Raw genomic sequence first — 19057 nt, 5'->3', positions numbered from 1 at the left:
ATTACTGAATTGCTAATAGTTTGGGAGTGGCTTCTTTTGGGTTTTCCATATAGAGTATTATGTCATTTGCAAAGAGACACATTTTGACTTCTTCTCTGCCAATTTGGATACCTTTGATCCCTTTTTGTCTTCTGATTACTGTTGCAAGGACTTCTAGTACTATGTTGAATAATAGTGGTGAGAGTGGGCAATTTTTTTTGTGTTCCTGATCTTAAGGGAAAGGCTTCCAGCTTTTCCGCATTGAGAATAATATTTGCTGTAGGCTTTTCATAGATGGCTTTTATACGATTGAGAAATGTACCCTCTGTTCCTACACTCTGAAGTGTTTTAATCAGGAAAGGATGCTGTATTTTGTCAAATGCTTTTTCTGCATCAATTGAGAGGATCATATGGTTCCTGAGTCTTTTCTTGTTGATATGATGCATCACGCTGATCAATTTGCGAATGTTGAACCATGCTTGCATCCCAGGTATGAATCGCACTTGGTCATGAATGATAATCTTTTTAATATACTGTTGGATTCTATTAGCAAGGATCTTGTTGAGGATTTTGGTGTCCATATTCATTAGGGAAAACGGTCTGTAATTCTCCTTTTTGATGGGTTCTTTGCATGGTTTGGGGATCAAGGTCATATTGGCCTCATAGAATGAGTTCGGTAGCTTTCCTTCTGTTTCTATTTTTTGATATAGCTTTAGGAGAATAGCTATTATTTCTTCTTTGAATGTTTGGTAGATTTCCCCAGGAAAACAATCTGGGCCTGGAGTTTTGTTATTTGGAATATTGTTTATCACTGACTCAATCTCTTCATAATTAATTGGCCTGTTTAAGAAATCAATTTCTTCCTGTTTCAGTCTTGGTAGTTTATAGGTTTCCAGGAAGTCCTCCATCTCTTCCAGATTGCTTTGTTTTTTGGCATATAGCTGTTGATAATAGTTTCTAATAATCCTTTCAATTTCATTGGTGTTGGTCGTGACCTCTCCTTTTCTTTTTTTTTTTTATTTTAAAGATTTTTTTTATTATATTATGTTAGTCACCATACAGTATATCCCCGGTTTCCAATGTAAGGCTCGATGATTCATTAGTTGTGTATAACACCCAGTGCACCATGCAATACGTGCCCTCCTTACTAACCATCACCGGTCTATCCGATTCCCCCACCCCCCTCCCCTCTAATGTCTTCAGTTTGCTTCTCATAGTCCATAGTCTCACATGTTTCATTCCCCCTTCTGATTACCCGCCCTTTCTTTATCCCTTTCTTCCCCTACTGATCATCCTAGTTCTTATGTTCCATAGATGAGAGAAATCATATGATAGTTGTCTTTCTCTGCTTGACTTATTTCACTAAGCATTATCTCCTCCAGTGCCGTCCATGTTGTAGCAAATGTTGAGAACTCGTTCTTTCTGATAGCTGAGTAATATTCCATTGTATATATGGACCACAACTTCTTAATCCAGTCATCTGTTGAAGGGCATCTCGGCTCCTTCCACGATTTAGCTATTGTGGACATTGCTGCTATGAACATTGGGGTGCATATGGCCCTTCTCTTCACTACGTCTGTATCTTTGGGGTAAATACCCAGTAGTGCAATGGCTGGATCATAGGGTAGCTCAATTTTTAACTTTTTAAGGGACCTCCACACTGTTTTCCAGAGTGGCTGTACCAACTTGCATTCCCACCAACAATGTAGGAGGGATCCCCTTTCTCTACATCCTCTCCAACAATTGTTGTTTCTTGCCTTGTCTATTTTTGCCATTCTAACTGGCGTAAGGTGGTATCTCAGTGTGGTTTTGATTTGAATTTCCTTGATGGCTAATGATTTTGAACATTTTTTCATGTGTCTGTTAGCCATTTGTCTGTCTTCATTGGAAAAGTGTCTGTTCATATCTTCTGCCCATTTTTTGATTTGTTTATTTGTTTCTCATGTATTGAGTTTGAGAAGTTCTTTGTAGATCTTGGATACCAGTCCTTTATCTGTAGTGTCATTTGCAAATATATTCTCCTATTCCGTGGGCTGCCTCTTAGTTTTTCTGACTGTTTCCTTGGCTGTGCAGAAACTTTTAATCTTGATGAAGTCCCATAAATTCATTTTATCTTTTGTTTCTCTTGCCTTTGGGGATGTGTCATGAAAAAGGTTGCTTTGGCTGATGTCGTAGAGGTTGTTGCCTATGTTCTCCTCTAGAATTTTGAAGGATTCCTGTCTCACATCGAGGTCTTTCATCCATTTGGAGTTTATTTTTGTGTATGGTGTGAGATAGTGGTCAAGTTTCATTCTCTTGCATGTAGCTGTCCAATTTTCCCAGCACCATTTATTGACGAGACTGTGTTTTTCCCACCGGATGTTTTTTCCTGCTTTATCAAATATTAGTTGCCCAAAGAGCCGAGGGTCCATTTCTGGGCTCTCTATTCTGTTCCATTGGTCTATGTGTCTATTTTTGTGCCAGTACCATGCTGTCTTTGTGATCACAGCTTTGTAGTACAGCTCGAAATCCGGCATTGTGATGCCCCCAGCTTTGTTTTTCCTTTTCAACAGTTCCTTGGATATTCGGGGTCTTTTCTGTTTCCATACAAATTTAAGGACTGTTTGTTCCAGTTCTTTGAAAAATGTCCTTGGTATTTTGATCGGGATAGCATTGAAAGTGTAGATTGCTCTGGGTAGCATGGACATTTTAACTATGTTAATTCTTCCGATCCATGAGCATGGAATATCTTTCCATCTTTTTATGTCTTCCTCAATGTCTTTCAAGAGTGATTTATAGTTTCTAGAATATAGGTCCTTTACGTCTCTGGTTAAGTTAATTCCAAGGTAACATATGGTTTTTGGTGCTATTGTAAATGGGATGGATTCCCTAATTTCTCTTTCTTCGGTCTCGTTATTCGTGTACAGAAATGCAACTGATTTCTGAGCATTGATTTTGTATCCCGCCACATTACTGAATTGCTCTATAACTTCTAATATTTAGGGAGTGGCTTCTTTTGGGTTTTCCATATAGAGTATCATGTCATCTGCAAAGAGAGACATTTTGAATTCTTCTTTGCCGATTTGAATACCTTTGATCCCTTTTTGTCGTCTGATTGCTGTTGCAAGGACATCTAGTACTATGTTGAACAATAGTGGCGAGAGTGGGCATCATTGTCGAGTTCCTGATCTTAAGGGAAAGGCTTCCAGCTTTTCCCCATTGAGAATAATATTTGCAGCAGGCTTTTCATAGATGGCTTTTATGAGATTGAGAAATGTACCTTCTCTTCCTACACTCTGAAGGGTTTTAATCATGAAAGGATGCTGTATTTTGTCAAATGCTTTTTCGGCATCGATTGAGAGGAACATATGGTTCCTGAGTCTTTTCTTGTTGATATGATGTATCACGCGGATTGATTTGCGTATATTGAACCACGCTTGCATCCCAGGTATGAATCCCACTTGATCGTGATGGATAATCCTTTTAATGTACTGTTGGATTCTATTAGCAAGTATCTTGTTGAGGATTTTGGCGTCCATATTCATTAGGGAAATCGGTCTGTAATTCTCCTTTTTGAGGGGATCTTTGCCTGGTTTGGGGATCAAGGTAATATTGGCCTCATAGAATGTGTTTGGTAGCTTTCCTTCTGTTTCTATTTTTTGAAATAGCTTTAGGAGAATAGGTATAATTTCTTCTTTGAATGTTTGGTAGAATTCCCCAGGAAAACCGTACGGACCTGGAGTTTTGTTATTTGGAAGGTTGTTTATCACTGACTCAATTTCTTCATAATTAATTGGCCTGTTTAAGGAATCAATTTCTTCCAGTTTCAATCTTGGTAGTTTATAGGTTTCCAGGAAGGATTCCATCTCTTCCAGATTGCTTAGTTTATTGGCATATAGCTGTTGATAAAAATTTCTAATAATCCTTCCAATTTCAATGGTGCTCGTCGTGACCTCTCCTTTTTCATTCATAATTTTAATAATCTGGGTCCTTTCTCTTTTCTTTTGGATAAGTCTTGCCAGTGGTCTGTCAATTGTATTGATTCTCTCCAAGAACCAGCTTCTTGTCCTGTTGATCTGCTCTACTGTACTTCTGGTTTCTGCTTGATTGATTTCAGCTCTAATTTTGGTCAACTGCTTCCTCGTGTGTGGATTAGGCCTGTCCCTCTGTTGCTGTTCCAGCTTCTTGAGGTGAGAATATAAAAACTGCATTTTAGATTTTTCTATTCTTTTGAGTGAGGCTTGGATGGCTATGTATTTCCCCCTTAGGACTGCCTTTGCAGTATCCCATAGGTTTTGGACTGTTGTATTTTCATTCTCATTGGTCTCCATAAATTGTTTAATTTGATTTTTGATTTCCTGGTTTATTGAGTCATTCCTGAGCAGGATGGTTCTTAGTCTCCAAGTGTTTGAGTTTCTTCCAAATTTTTCCTTGTGGTTGAGTTCCAATTTCAGAGCATTGTGGTCTGAGCATATGCAGGGGATAATTTCAATCTTTTGGTATCGGTTGAGACCTGTTTTGTGTCCCAGAACATGGTCTATTCTTGAGAATGTTCCATGGGCATTAGAATAGAATGAGTCTTCTTTGGTTCTGGGGTGTAGTGTTCTATATATATCTATGAGGTCCAACTCGTCGAGTATGGCATTCAAAGCCTTTGATTCTTTGCTGAGTTTTTGCCAGGGTGTTCTGTCTATTTCTGATAGTGGAGTGTTGAGGTCCCCTACTATTAATGTATTTTTATTTATATGTCTCTTTATTCTGGTTAAGAGTTGGCTTGTGTATCTTGCTGCTCCCCTGTTGGGGGCTTATATATTTATAATTGTCATATCCACTTGTTGGATACTTCCCTTAAGAATAATATAGTGCCCTTCTGCATCTCTAACTATAGTCTGTAGTTTAAAATCCAATTTATCTGCTATGAGAATTGCTACCCCAGCTTTCTTTTGAGGTCCATTTGCGTGAAAGATGGTACTCCATCCCCTTACTCTCAGTCTGAATGCATCTTTGGGTTTGAAATGAGTCTCTTGTATACAGCAAATGGATGGGTCATTTCTTTTTATCCAATCTGCAACCCTGTGGCGTATTATGTGATGGTTCAAACCATTTACATTAAGACTGATTACTGAGAGATATGATTTTAATAATGCCATGTTGCCAGTAAAGTCTTTGTTTGTATTGGCTGTAACTTTCTGATCTGTATTACTCTTGGGGCCTTTTTACTTTTATAGAACCCCCCGTAATATCTCCTGTAGGGCTGGTTTCGTGGTTACGAAATTGGTTAGTGACTGGCGATTCTGAAATGTCTTTATTTCTCCATCAATTCTGAATGACAGCCTTGCTGGATAAAGGATCCTTGGCTGCATGTTTTTCTCTGAAAGAGCTTTAAATATGCTCCCCCAACCCTTTCTCTCATTCCAGGTCTGTGTAGACAGGTCTGACGTAATTCTGATGCCTTTGCCTTGGTACGTGAGAAATTTCTTTGCCCTGGCCGCTTTCAATACTGTATCCTTGGATCTAATATTTGCGAAATGCACTATGACGTGACGTGGTGTAGGTTTGTCGTGGTTGAGCTTGGGAGGGGTCCTCTCTGCCTCTTGGACACGAATGTTTGTTTCCCTCACTAGATTAGGGAAGTTTTCAGCTACAATTTGTTCAAATATCTCTTCTAGACCTCTGTTTTTCTTCACCCCCACGGGGATGCCGATGATTCTAATATTGGATTGTTTCATTGAGTCAGTAATCTCCTGTAACCTACATTCGTGGGCGTGGATTTTTTTAAGACCATCTTCTATTTTCAGTTTTTCCTCTATTAACCCATCCTCCAATTCACTAACCCTTTCCTCTGCTTCTGCGACCCTGGCCATCAGAGCCTCTAGTTTTGCCTGCATTTGGCTCATAGAATTTTTAATTTCTGTCAGATTCGTTCTCATTTCTGTCCTTAGGGATTCTATATTCTCAGTAACCTTTTCGTTAATAGTTTTTTCAATTCTACTCATCATTTTGACCATCGTTACTCTGAATTCCATTTCTGATAATTTGGTTATATCCATATCCATTATTTCTGTGGCAGAGGCCACAGACTCACTGTCTTTTCTTTGCTGGGGGGGGCTTCTCCTTCTTGTCACTCTGATGAGGAAAGGTTGCGGGGTTTTCAGAGCCTGAATTATTGACTGGGTCCCAAGCCGTGCCCCTTGTTTTATAGGGATCTTAGGGATGTGGGCTTCTTCTTTAAATATTTTATTTATTTATTTATTTATTTATTTATTTATTTATTTATTTATGTGGCAGCCAACCAGCGAGAGAGGGAACAGAAGCAGGGGAGTGGGAGAGGAAGAAGCAGGCTCCCAGCGGAGGAGCCCGATGAGGGACTCCTTTCCCGAATGTCGAATGCCGGGATCACGCCCTAAGCCGAAGACAGGCGCTCAATGACTGCGCCACCCAGGCGCCCGGGTTGTGGGCTTCTTGATTTTTCAGGCTGCCTTCTGTGTTCTGGGGGAGGCGCCTGCCGTGCCGATACTCAGGCAACCCTGTTTGGGTAGAGTCTCTGTGTCCCCTGCGAAGGGGGATGGGGATGGGCACTCTCTGAGCCGGTATTTCCAGGCTTTTGTTCTCTGGCGGCTTTCCCTGGCGGTTTGCTGTGCCTCTTCTGAGAGTCAGAGCAGCAGCGGCCGAATTTCAGCCTCTGTCACAGAACAGAGGGATTGCGGCCCGTTCTCTACTAATGTTCTGGCCACTTTAACTCTGTTATTGTTGGTGTTGCTCAACCCTCAGCGACCCAGGATGTGCGCCCCACACCCGGCATCCCAGCCCTCACTTCCAGGGCCGGCGAGTCTCTGTGTGACCTCTCCTTTTTCATTCATAATTTTAATAATTTGGGCCCTTTTTCTTTTCTCTTGGATAAGTCTTGCCAGTGGTCTTTCAATTTTATTGATTCTCTCTCGATGAACCAGCTTCTAGTTCTGTTGATCTGCTCTACTGTACTCCTGATTTCTAATTCATTGATTTCTGCTCTCATCTTTGTCAACTGCATCCTCATGAGTGGATTAGGCCTGTCCCTCTGTTGCTGTTCCAGCTTCTTGAGGTGAGAATATAAAAACTACATTTTAGATTTTCCTATTATTGTGAGTGAGGCTTGGATGGCTATGTATTTCCTCCTTGGGACTGCCTTTGCAGTATCCCATAGGTTTTGGACCATTGTGTTTTCATTCTCGTTGGTCTCCATAAATTGTTTAATTTGATTTTTGATTTCCTGGTTTATCGAGTCATTCCTGAGCAGGATGGTTCTTAGTCTCCAAGTGTTTGAGTTTCTTCCAAATTTTTTCCTTGTGGTTGAGTTCCAATTTCAGAGTGTTGTGGTCTGAGAATATGCAGGGGATAATTTCAATCTTTTGGTATCGGTTGAGACCTGTTTTGTGTCCCAGAACATGGTCTATTCTTGAGAATGTTCCATGGGCATTAGAATAGAATGAGTCTTATGGTTCTGGGGTGTAGTGTTCTATATGTATCTATGAGGTCCAACTCGTCGAGTATGGCATTCAAAGCCTTTGATTCTTTGCTGAGTTTTTGCAAGGGTGTTCTGTCTATTTCTGATAGTGGAGTGTTGAGGTCCCCTACTATTAATGTATTTTTATTTATAAGTCTCTTTATTCTGGTTAAGAGTTGGCTTGTGTATCTTGTTTCTCCCCTGTTGGGGGCATATATATTTATAATTGTCATATCCACTTGTTGAATACTTCCTTTAAGAATAATATAGTGCCCTTCTGCGTCTCTAACTATAGTCTCTAGTTTAAAATAAAATTTATCTGATATGAGAATTGCTACCCCAGCTTTCTTTTGAGGTCCATTTGCACGAAAGATGATACTCCATCCCCTTACTCTCAGTCTGAATGCATCTTTGGGTTTGAAATGAGTCTCTTGTAGACAGCCAATGGATGGGTCATTTCTTTTTATCCAATCTGCAACCCTGTGGCATTTATGGGAGCATTCAAACCATTTACATTGGTACTAAGAACTGAGAGATAGAATTTTAATGATGCCATGTTGCCAGTAAAGTCTTTCTTTGTATCGGTTGTGACTTTCTGTTCTGTATCACTCTTGGGGCCTTTTATCTTTATAGAACCCCCCTTAATATCTCCTTTAGGGCTGGTTTCGTGGTTATGAAATTGGTTAATGGCAGGCGATTCTGGAATGTCTTTATTCTCCATCAGTTCTGAATGACGGCCTTGCTGGATAAAGGATCCTTGGCTGCATGTTTTTCTCTGAAAGAGACTTAAAAATGCCCCCCCCCCCACGCTTTATCTCATTCCAGGTCTGTGTAGACAGGTCTGACATAATTCTGATACCTTTGCCTTGGTCCGTGAGGAATTTCTTTGCCCTGGCCGCTTTCAATACTGTATCCTTGGATCTAATATTTGTGAATTTCACTATGATGTGACGTGGCGTAGGTTTGTCGTGGTTGAGCTTGGGAAGTGTCCTCTCTGCCTCTTGGACACGAATGTTTGTTTCCCTTGCTAGATTAGGGAAGTTTTCAGCTACAATTTGTTCAAATATCTCTTCTAGACCTCTGTTTTTCTCCACCCCCTCGGGGATGCCAATGATTCTGACATTGGATCGTTTCATTGAGTCAGTAATGTCCCATAACCAACATTCGTGGGCATGGATTCTTTTAAGACCAGCTTCTATTTTTGTTTTTTCCTCTATTAACCCATCCTCTAATTCACTAATACGTTCCTCTGCTTCGGTGACCCTGGCCGTCAGAGCCTCTAGTTTTGTCTGCATTTGGCTCATAGAATTTTTAATTTCTGTCAGATTCGCTCTCATTTCTGTCCTTAGGGATTCTATATTCTCAGTAACCTTTTCGTTAATACTTTTTTCAATTCTACTCATCATTTTGACCATCGTTACTCTGAATTCCATTTCTGATTATTTGGTTACATCCATATTCATTATTTCTGTGGCAGAGGCCACAGACTCACTGTCTTTTCTTTGCTGGGGGGGGGGGGCTTCTCCTTCTCGTCATTCTGATGAGGAGAGTTTGCAGGATTGTCCAGAGCCCAAATTATTGACTGGGTCCCAAGCCGTGCCCCTTGTTTTATAGGGATCTTGGGGATGTGGGCTTCTTCTTTAAAGATTTTATTTATTTATTTATGTGGCAGAGAGCCAACCAGAGAGAGAGGGAACACAAGCAGGTGAGTGGGAGAGGAAGAAGCAGGCTCCCAGCAGAGGAGCCCGATGAGGGACTCCGTTCCAGAACACCGGATCACGCCCTAAGCCGAAGACAAGCGCTCAATGACTGCGCCACCCAGGCGCCCTGGGTTGTGAGCTTCTTGATTTTTCAGCCTGCCTTCTGTGTTCTGGGGGAGGGGCCTGCTGTGCTGATACTCAGGCAACCCTGTTTGGGTAGAATCTCTGTGTCCCCTGCACGGGGGGATGGGGATGGGCACGCTGTGAGCCGGTATTTCCAGGCTTTTGTTCTCTGGTGGCTTTCCCTGGTGGTCTGCTGTGCCTCTTCTGAGTGTCAGAGTAGCAGCCGCTGAATTTCAGCCTCTGTCACAGAAAAGAGGGATTGTGGCCCGTTCTCTACTAATGTTCTGGCCACTTTAATTCTGTTATTGTTGGTGCTGCTCAACCCTGCAGCATCTGGGGATGTGCGCCCCACACCCGGCGTCCCAGCCTTCACTTCCAGGGCCGGCGCGTCTCTGTCCTTTGTGTTTCTAATGCCACCAGCCGCCCCACATGCTCCCGGAACTCCCCGTCTCAGTCTGAATCCAGTGAGCACCCCGGGATTCCGGAGTTCTGCGAGATGCCTGGTGGCGCTCGCTCCCAGCTCACAGTCTCAGTCTGCTATTTCGCGGGTGCTGTGGGTGCCGGTCTGCGAGCCCGCCCGCTCCCCTGTGCAGGTGGCTACCGCTTCCTGGCGCCCGAACACAGAGGCTCCCTCCCCTTCTGTTTATCTTCCGATATCTGTGCGAGGTTTCACGGCTCCCTGCTTCGTACCTCAATACTCAGCACTGGAGATATTCATTTGTAGAGATCCAGATGTATCTTCCTGTGTCTCAGGATGATTCTGTGGTTGTTTAGGCTGGTCTGGTACCTATCCAGCTTGACTCAGGGGACCAGCTGAAAAAGGGGTCCCCTACTCCTTTTCCATCTTAACTCCTCCTCTTCTACACCTCTTCTGCTCACATGTAGACTCAGAGACAAAAGTGTTAAACATTTTAAGTTGGCATGGTGTACTGGGTGTTATACCCAAGTAATGAATCATGGAATTTTACAACAAAAACTTGGGATGTACTGTATGGTGAGCAACATAACATAATAAAAAAATATTATAAATTAAAAAACCCTCCTTTAAAAAAATAAATAAAACAGCAAATCTTTAACAAAAAAATTTCAAGGTGGCAAAAACAGATCATTAAGCCAAGCAGGAACCTTTCTCAGTGTGGGACCCTGTGCAAACACACAGACCACAACACTCATGAGGCCAGCCTTGAGAAAGCTAGATATGAGTGAGAGGGAAAGGATTGTTATTATGCAAACCAGGAAAATAATGGGAATATCTGCTTTTTCCTCAGTGTTACCACTGGAAGAAAGAGCCTGACAGAATGACGGAATCTGGAATTGGGCAGAAATACTCAAGAACAGACTCCTGGGGTGCCTGAGTGGCTCAGTCATTGGGCATCTGCCTTTGGCTCAGGGCGTGATCCCAGAGTCCTGGGATCGAGCCCCACATCAGGCTCCTTCGCTGGGAGCCTGCTTCTTCCTCTCCCACTCCCCCTGCCTGTGTTCCCTCTCTTGCTGGCTGTCTCTCTCTCTATGTCAAATAAATAACTAAAATCTTTAAAAAAAAAAAGAACAGACTCCTTATCTCATACAGGGAGAGAAAAATGGAGGGACTGAGGAGACCTGGATCTCTTGTGGGCTCTGATAAACCATAGCTTAAGGGAAACCACACTATATGTCTGGAGTTAGTTGGCTGAAAATCAAGATTGTGGCATTGTACTTTATGGTATAAGTTAATGCTGTGTAGGGGGTAGAATAATGTTTCTTCCATTTTTATAGGTCTTTGGCTAAGACACCTTCTGTAATAAAAAACAGATAAACAGGAGAATAGCTAACAAAAGTTTTATACCATATATATTTCCTATATATGGAGAGACCCAGATAAACTAAATGACTTCCTGAAATTCCCAAGCCATTACCTTAAAAACCACCTTCAGATAAAGATAAAAGATTTTGGGGGAATGGGAAGGCCACATATGGGAGGTTACTAGAAAAGGCAGAGTAAATAAGTGTATGGTTGTTGTGCAAATTTAAGTCATTAGCTTGTCCACTGAAAAGAGTTTCTAGAGATTTTCCCATCCCTCCCTGGTAGAGAGAGAGAGACAAGCTTACAAATGAAAATTCTCATTATTAACATATATGTCATTGACAAAAGGGTACCTTCTACTCTAGTTTTCAGGAGGTTTTTTTGTTGTTTTGTTGTTTTTTGTTTTTTCCTATTGAAGCTAGAGAGCTAGGTTCTTGTCTCATGTTGTTGAAGAATGAATCCCGCAGACAACACAGTGAGTAAAGTGATAGAAGTTTATTAAGTGAAGATACAGAAAAAGCTCTCAAGAGTGAGAGGGGTCCCAACAGGGTTGCCAAGGAGGGCCTTTAGGGTTGGTCTTTTATAAAAAGCTAACCAGGGAACTTAAATCTTTTTAACATCTCTATTGATAACTACTTCAATGGCTTACTTCCTTTTTAGGGTCCATTATTCTTTGTTGGTCACAGGTGATTATAAAGACACCCACCCTGCAGGACTCACCCCACACACTTAGGGCAGGGTGGCCCTCCACCCCACACACCTAGGGCAGGGTGGTTCACCCTAGGGTAGGGTGGTCCAGTTTGTCCCCTTATCTCTGGTTTCCCCACACCTCTGCATTTTTGGGATTTCTGTGAGTCTGATCACATAGCCCCCTATCTATCTCTCCATACCTGCCCCTGCTATGTCAGCCCACTATGTCACTATGTCTGTTCTTTCTTAAAAATAACACGTGTAAAATAATCTCTTTGCAAAAGAGGCACACTTTGAGGTGGAAAAATTTGCTCCCCTCTTATAGGCATTCCTACAACGACTAAGCCTACAACCCTGGAAGTGGAGATAAAGAGATCATAAGTAAATAGTGGGAACTCTAGGCTATCAGAAATGACCTTGAAATCCTTTACTCCAGTAGTCTTCTGCTCAGAAAAGCAGAAAGCTAACTCTGTGACTAAACCAATGTGAGTTCAGTCCTTGGTGAGTTAAGAAAGTGGACTAGATTGAGTTGTTGCACAAGAAAACTTTATTTCCAGCAAATAAGTAGATCATGGAGAATGGCTTTCAAAGCCATGACTCTCTGAGCAAGGGTGGATGGATTCCTTTTATTTAGGGTTAAAATGAATATTTAGATAGGGAAGCCTTGTCATCAGATGCTGAGGTGGGCATAAGGTCACATGCATGACCCTTAGGGAAATATGTTATACACATATTGTATATTATGTAAGTGAGGCTTGTGCTTCTCTTTGGGTGGAGAATTTATTATTATAATGAGGTTAAATGTAGTTGTTTTAGAGGTCACTCCCTGGTCCATCTGTGCTGGTGTGAGGCAGGAATTACTCTCAAACAGGTCTGGGTGGTTTGGGCTGGCTGGAGGTCTTGTCAGGGCAGTTGGCATTGACTGTGAGGCGGTTACTAATTCTATTTGAATGAGTTAAGAGATAAGCTGGAAAGAAGAGCTTAGGGGAAAATGTGGGACAGTGGTCAGTGAGTATAAGCTGGATGGCAGTAAGGTAAGGTCTTCAGGTCTATCTGGTGACAACTCCAATATTATGTTTGTACTTACAGGTCATTCCTTCCCCACAAGGTCTTACTGTTAGGAAAAGCAACCAGAGGCAACTCTCCCAGATCTCTGTCTGAAATATCCAGTAGAGAGAGGAAAATGAAATGTATTTTGAATCCTCTTTGGAAATATATCTTAAGTCCATGAGTTTGTTGAATACTATCAGAAATATTTTCTGTTGGTGCAAGCTGAAAATTGACAACATATTTTAAAACATTTTTGAGCAGCTCTGTAATCATAAATTTTCCATATAGGAAGCTGACATTCAAAGATCAATAGGAAATTTTATTAGTCTTGCCTTCCCATTTTAAAATGGAAAAGAAAACAAAAGTAGTGGTCAAAAGAGTATGGTACTGGCACAAAAATAGACACACTGATCAAAAGAACAAAATAGAAAACCTAGGAATGGACCCACAACTATATGGTCAATTAATCTTCAAAAAAGCAGAAAAGGATATCCAATGGGTGGGGGGAAGACAGTCTCTTCAACAAATGGTGTTGGGAAAACTGTACTGCCACATGAAGAATAAAACTGTACCGCTGTCTTACCCTATACACAAAAATACATTCAAAATGGAGTAAAGACCTAAATGTGAGAATTGAAATCACAAAAATCCTAGAGGAGAAGACGGGCAGTAACTTCTTTGACATCAGCCCTGGCAACTTCCTACTAGATATGTCTCTTGAAGCAAGGGAAAACAAAGGCAAAAATAAACTGTTGGGATTTCATCAGGATAAAAATGTTCTGCAAAATGAAGGAATCAACAAAACTACAAGGAAAACCTACAGAATGGGGGAAGATATTTGCAAATGACATATTAGATAAAGGGTGAGATTCCAAAATATATAAAGACCTTGTTGAACTCAATGCCCAAAAACCAACAACAAAAAAGTGATCAGGAAATGGGACCATAGATCAACAGAATGAAATAGAGAATCCAGAAATGGACCCTCAACTCTATGGTCAACTAATCTTTGACAAAGCAGGAAAAATCCATCCAATAGAAAAAAGACAGTCTCTTCAATGGATGGTGCTGGGAAAATTGCATAACTATATACAAAAGAATGAAATTCAACCATTCTCTCACACCATACACAAAGATAAACTCTAAATGGATGAAAGACCTCTATGTGAGACAGGAATGCATCAAAATTATAGAGGAGAATACAGGCAGTAACTTTTTTGACATAGGCCACAGCAACTCCTTTCATGACACGTCTCCAAAGGCAAAGGAAACAAAAGCAAAAACGAACTTGTGGGACTTCATCAAGATAAAAAGCTTCTGCACAGCAAAGGAAACAGTCAACAAAACAATGAGGCAACCCACAGAAAGGGAGAAGATATTTTAAAATGACATTAAAGATAAAGGGCTAGTATCCAAGATCAATAAAGAACTTCTCAAACTCAATATACAAGGAACAAATAATCAAATCAAAAAATGGGCAGAAGATATGAACAGGCACTTTTCCATTGAGGACATACAAATGACTAATAAACACACAAAAAAATGTTCAACATCATTAGCCATCAGGGAAATTCAAATCAAAACCACATTGAGATACCACCTTACACCAGTTAGAATGGCAAAAATTGACAAGGCAAGAACAATAAATGTTGGAGAGGATGTGAAGAAAGGGGATCCCTCTTACACTGTTGGTGGGAATGCAATTTGGTACAGCCACTTTGGAAAATAGTGTGGAGGTCCCTCAAAAAGTTAAAAAAAGAGCTACCCTATGATCCAGCAATTGCACTACTGGGTATTTACCCCAAAGATATAGACATAGTGAAGAGAAGGGCCATATGCACCCCAATGTTCATAGCAGCATTGTCCACAATAGCCAAACTGTGGAAGGAGCCAAGGTGCCTTCAACAGATGAATGGATAAAGATGATGGGGTGTGTATATATAATGGAATATTACTCAGCCATCAAAAGTGATGCTTACCGAACATTTGCAGCCACATGGACAGGACTGGAGGAGATTATGCTAAGTGAAATAAGTCAAGCAGAGAAAGACAATTATCATATGGTTTCACTCATTTATGGAACATAAGAAATAGCAGGAAGATCCATAGCAGAAGGAAGGGAAGAATGAAGTGGGGGGGGGTAAACAGAAGGGGAAATGAACCATGAGAGACTATGGACTCCAGGAAACAAACTGAGGGCTTCAGAGGGGAGAGGGGTGGGGGACTAGGATAGGCAGGTGATGGGTAGTATGGAGGGGGCATACTGCATGGTGCACTGGGTGTTATACGCAAAGAGTGAATCATGGAATATTACATGAAAAACTAAGGATGTACTGTATGGTGACTAACATAACATAATAAAAATTATTATTAAAAAGATGAAGGAAGACAATCGGTAAGCCAATATATAAGCATCAAATTTTCATGCTTGTCTTGCTTGTTATTTCACATCCTATTACCCATATTTTATACATCACAAATATATTTTTATTGACCATATATACTTTTAAATCATTTTATTGGATGTCTAAGTTTGTGTTAACATAGTAACCATTGGCCCGATCTGGCTATTGGGCACTTAAGATGCATAAGTTAAATGTACGTGTGGGACTTCATCAAGATAAAAGTTTCTGCACAGCCAAGGAAACAATAAAAAAAAAAAAAACTAAGAGGCAACCCACGGAATGGGAGAATATATTTGCAAATGATGCTACAGATAAAAGACTGGTATCCAAGATCTACAAAGAACTTCAAAAACTCAATGCGCAAGAAACAAATAAACAAATCATAAAATGGGCAGAAGATATGAACAGACACTTTTCCAATGATGACATACAAATGGCCAAAAGACATATGAAAATATGTTCAAAATCATTATCCATCAGGGAAATTCAAATCAAAATCACACTAAGATACCACCTTTTGCCAGTTAGAATGGCAAAAATCAACAAGGCAGGAAACAGCAACTGCTGGAGAGGATGTGGAGAAAGTGGATCCCTCCTACATTGTTGGTGGGAATGCAGGTTGGTGCAGCCACTCTGGAAAACAGTGTGGAGGTCCCTTAGAAAGTTAAAAATTGAGCTACTTTATGACCCAGCCATTGCACTACTGGGTATTTACCCCAAAGATACAGACGTAGTGAAGAGAAGGGCCATATGCACCCCAATGTTCATAGCAGCATTGTCCACAATAGCTAAATTGTGGAAGGAGCCAAGATGCCCTTCAACAGATGACTGTATTAAGAAGCTGTGGTCCATATATACAATGGAATATTACTCAGCTATCAGAAAGAACGAGTTCTCAACATTTGCTGCAACATGGACAGCACTGGAGGAGATAATGCTAAGTGAAATAAGTCAAGCAGAGAAAGACAATTATCATATGGTTTCACTCATTTATGGAACATAAGAACTAGGAAGATCGGTAGGGGAAGAAAGGGTTAAAGAAAGGGGGGGTAATCAGAAGGGGGAATGAAGCATGAGATCCTATGGACTCTGAGAAACAAACTGAGGGCTTCAGAGGGGAGGGGGGTGGGGGAATGGGATAGACTGTTGATGGGTAGTAAGGAGGGCACGTATTGCATGGTGCACTGGGTGTTATACGCAACTAATGAATCATCGAACTTTGCATCAGAAACCGGGGATGTACTGTATGGTGACTAACATAATATAATAAAAAAACATTTAAAAAAAGATGCATATAGTCAAAATTGCAATGTGTTCTAATTACAAAATACACACAAGATTATGAAGAGTTAGACTGAAAACAAAGTAAAGGATCTCAACAATAATTTCATGTTAATTGTAAAAATCATACCATGTCCATATAAGTAGAAATATGCAAAAACTTATTCATGTAATATAGTATATAGAATTAATATCATTGTTAATTTCAACATTAATAAATATTTCGAATTAAACCAATATATTACTTAAATCAATTTCACTTTTCAAATGTGGCTGCTAGAAATGTTTAAATTACTTGTAGCTCACATTATATTTCTATTAGATAATGCTGCTCTAGGCGTTTTAATTAACCTCGAAAAGGAAAATAAGAGACAGGACAGCCATGATTATTGTTTCTTGGCAAAGAATATCCCAAATTCCCTTGTCATGGCCCCCAGGACTTCCTTATTCCTCAGGCTGTAGATAACGGGATTGAGCATGGGAGTGAGGATGGTGTAGAAGACCGCCAGAATCTTATCTTCTGCTGGTGAACGGAGATTCCTGGGCCGAAGGTAGGTGTAGACAAAAGGTGCATAGTAAAAGGTCACTACGGTTAAATGTGTTGAACAGGTGGTGAAGGCCTTTTTTCTTCCCTCTTTTGAGCGCATGTGGTAAACAGCAAAAAGAACCCGTCCATAGGAAGCGGTAATACCAAGGAAAGGAAAGAGGAGAAAGAGACTTGTACTCACAAAAACCATGTACTCATAGACCCAGGTGTCTATACAGGCCAAAGGCAACATGGCTGGTACATCACAGAAGAAGTGATTTATAGCCCTGGACCGGCAGTAAGGGAGATGGAGGGCATAGACCGTGTGTGCCAAAGAGTTGATAGACCCCAAAATCCAAGATCCTAGGATCATTTTCACACACATCATTTTACTCATGCGGATGGGATAATGGAGGGGGTGGCAGATGGCCATATAACGGTCATAGGCCATGGAGGACAGGAGTAAACCTTCAGAACATGCCATGGTCAGGAAGAAGAAGCTTTGCACCCCACACCCCAGGAAGGAGATACCTTTCTGGCCAGACAGGAAGTTGAAAGCCATCTTTGGGACGGTGGTCGAGATATACATTAGGTCCATGAGGGAGAGCTGGCTGAGGAGAAAGTACATTGGTGTGTGGAGCCGGGGATCTAAGCGTATGAGGTGAATCATGGCTGAGTTACCCACTGAGGCAAGAAAGAATATGAAGATGATAAGGAACAAGAGAAGCAGGCCAGTTTGATTTGAGGGAAACAGCCCCAACAAAATGAAGTCATCCGAAGTTTGATTCCATGTCTCCATGAAATTGTACCGTTTTCACTCCTTTGAAAGAAAAATAAAGACAAAAACAAAGCATGCAACAAAAATTAAAACAGGAGCACAAAAAGGATCTCTTATTTTATGAATGTTTGTTTAGAATGAATTGTCTTTTCTTCAATACTGCTGCTTTCAGGGGCACCTGGGAGGCTCAGTTGGTTAAGCAACTGTCTTCAGCTCAGGTCATGATCTCAGGGTCCTGGGATCGAGTCCTGCATTGGGCTCCCTGCTCAGTGGGGAGCCTGCTTCTCCCTCTCCCTCTGCAGCTCCCCCTGCTTGTGCTCTCCTGCTACCTCTCTGTCAAATAAATAAATAAAATCTTTAAAAAAAAATACTGCAGCTTTCATAGAATCAAGTTTAATATCTGAATTGAATATTCCTCTTCCAATTTTCTTTGGTAAGCACTGTAACAAGTGATCTTAAGTGTAAAGCCTAGTATTATAACCAACAAAAATACACAGGATAACTAAAACATTATTCTCTCTATAACTCTTGGCTATGCACATTCCTCAGAATTTACAAAATGTCACAGGAATGTCTGTATTTCCCAGTGTCTGTCAATGTAACACAGCATATTTACAGTAGTAACTGGATTATGTGACTCGAAACTTTGCATATGCTAAATTCTAAGTCCTTTAGTACCTAGTCCTTTTCTACATCTTTAATGTCTGTTCTTTCTTCACCAAATGGCACTACTGCAGCCAGGAAAATGTTCATAATCTACAGCTACTATTCTTTTTCATTTCTGTCCCTTCCTTAAAAATGTGTCCACCACGCAAAATCACTGCCCTTGAACTATAACGGTTTTGCAGACTTTGTGAGACCCACACTAATTTTAAGGTATTATTTGAATATTCTGTCATGCTGTGTCCATTTTTTCAAACTCGACAGAACCCAAAGTCAAATGCACAAATTTTCATGCCTAATTTTATTTTCTTGAATAATTATTACTCTTTTGGAAAAGATCTGGCTTAATTCCATGTTTTGGAGTAGTTCATGACATTCTAATATTGGAGAGGGTACTCATTCCCTTTTTCTGTCCTTCAGTTTCTATACAGCAGATGGCAGCATAGCCAACCAATTGTAAAGCTGTTCTAGAAAAGGAGGGATAAGCAGGAAAATGCTCTTAATTGTAGCTTAAAGGTTTGTACTTACCCTGTTTGGGCTTAAGAAGAGTGGCAATGTTAATGTCCTGTCTTAATTACTTAAAACAATCAATAAAAATTTCCTTTTTGGCAAATGTT

The 19057-nt window shown here is 40.7% G+C and overlaps 1 protein-coding gene across 1 annotated transcript; it reads right to left on the bottom strand.

The window, feature by feature from the left end:
• Window positions 1–16859: 16859 nt before the first annotated feature.
• On the bottom strand, window positions 16860–17855 carry LOC123780173 (olfactory receptor 2L13). The gene has a single exon (XM_045778961.2). It carries the CDS (start codon window positions 17796–17798, stop codon window positions 16860–16862), a length of 939 nt encoding a protein of 312 aa, XP_045634917.2. The 5' UTR covers window positions 17799–17855.
• Between the last annotated feature and the right edge of the window lie 1202 nt (window positions 17856–19057).

This window comes from Ursus americanus, chromosome 5, assembly GCF_024610735.1.
Source record: "Ursus americanus isolate L20-20 chromosome 5, mUrsAme1.1.p, whole genome shotgun sequence".
Classification (NCBI taxonomy): domain Eukaryota; kingdom Metazoa; phylum Chordata; class Mammalia; order Carnivora; family Ursidae; genus Ursus; species Ursus americanus.
Note: the sequence above shows the minus strand (reverse complement) of the source record. Positions and strands in the feature narration are given on the sequence as shown.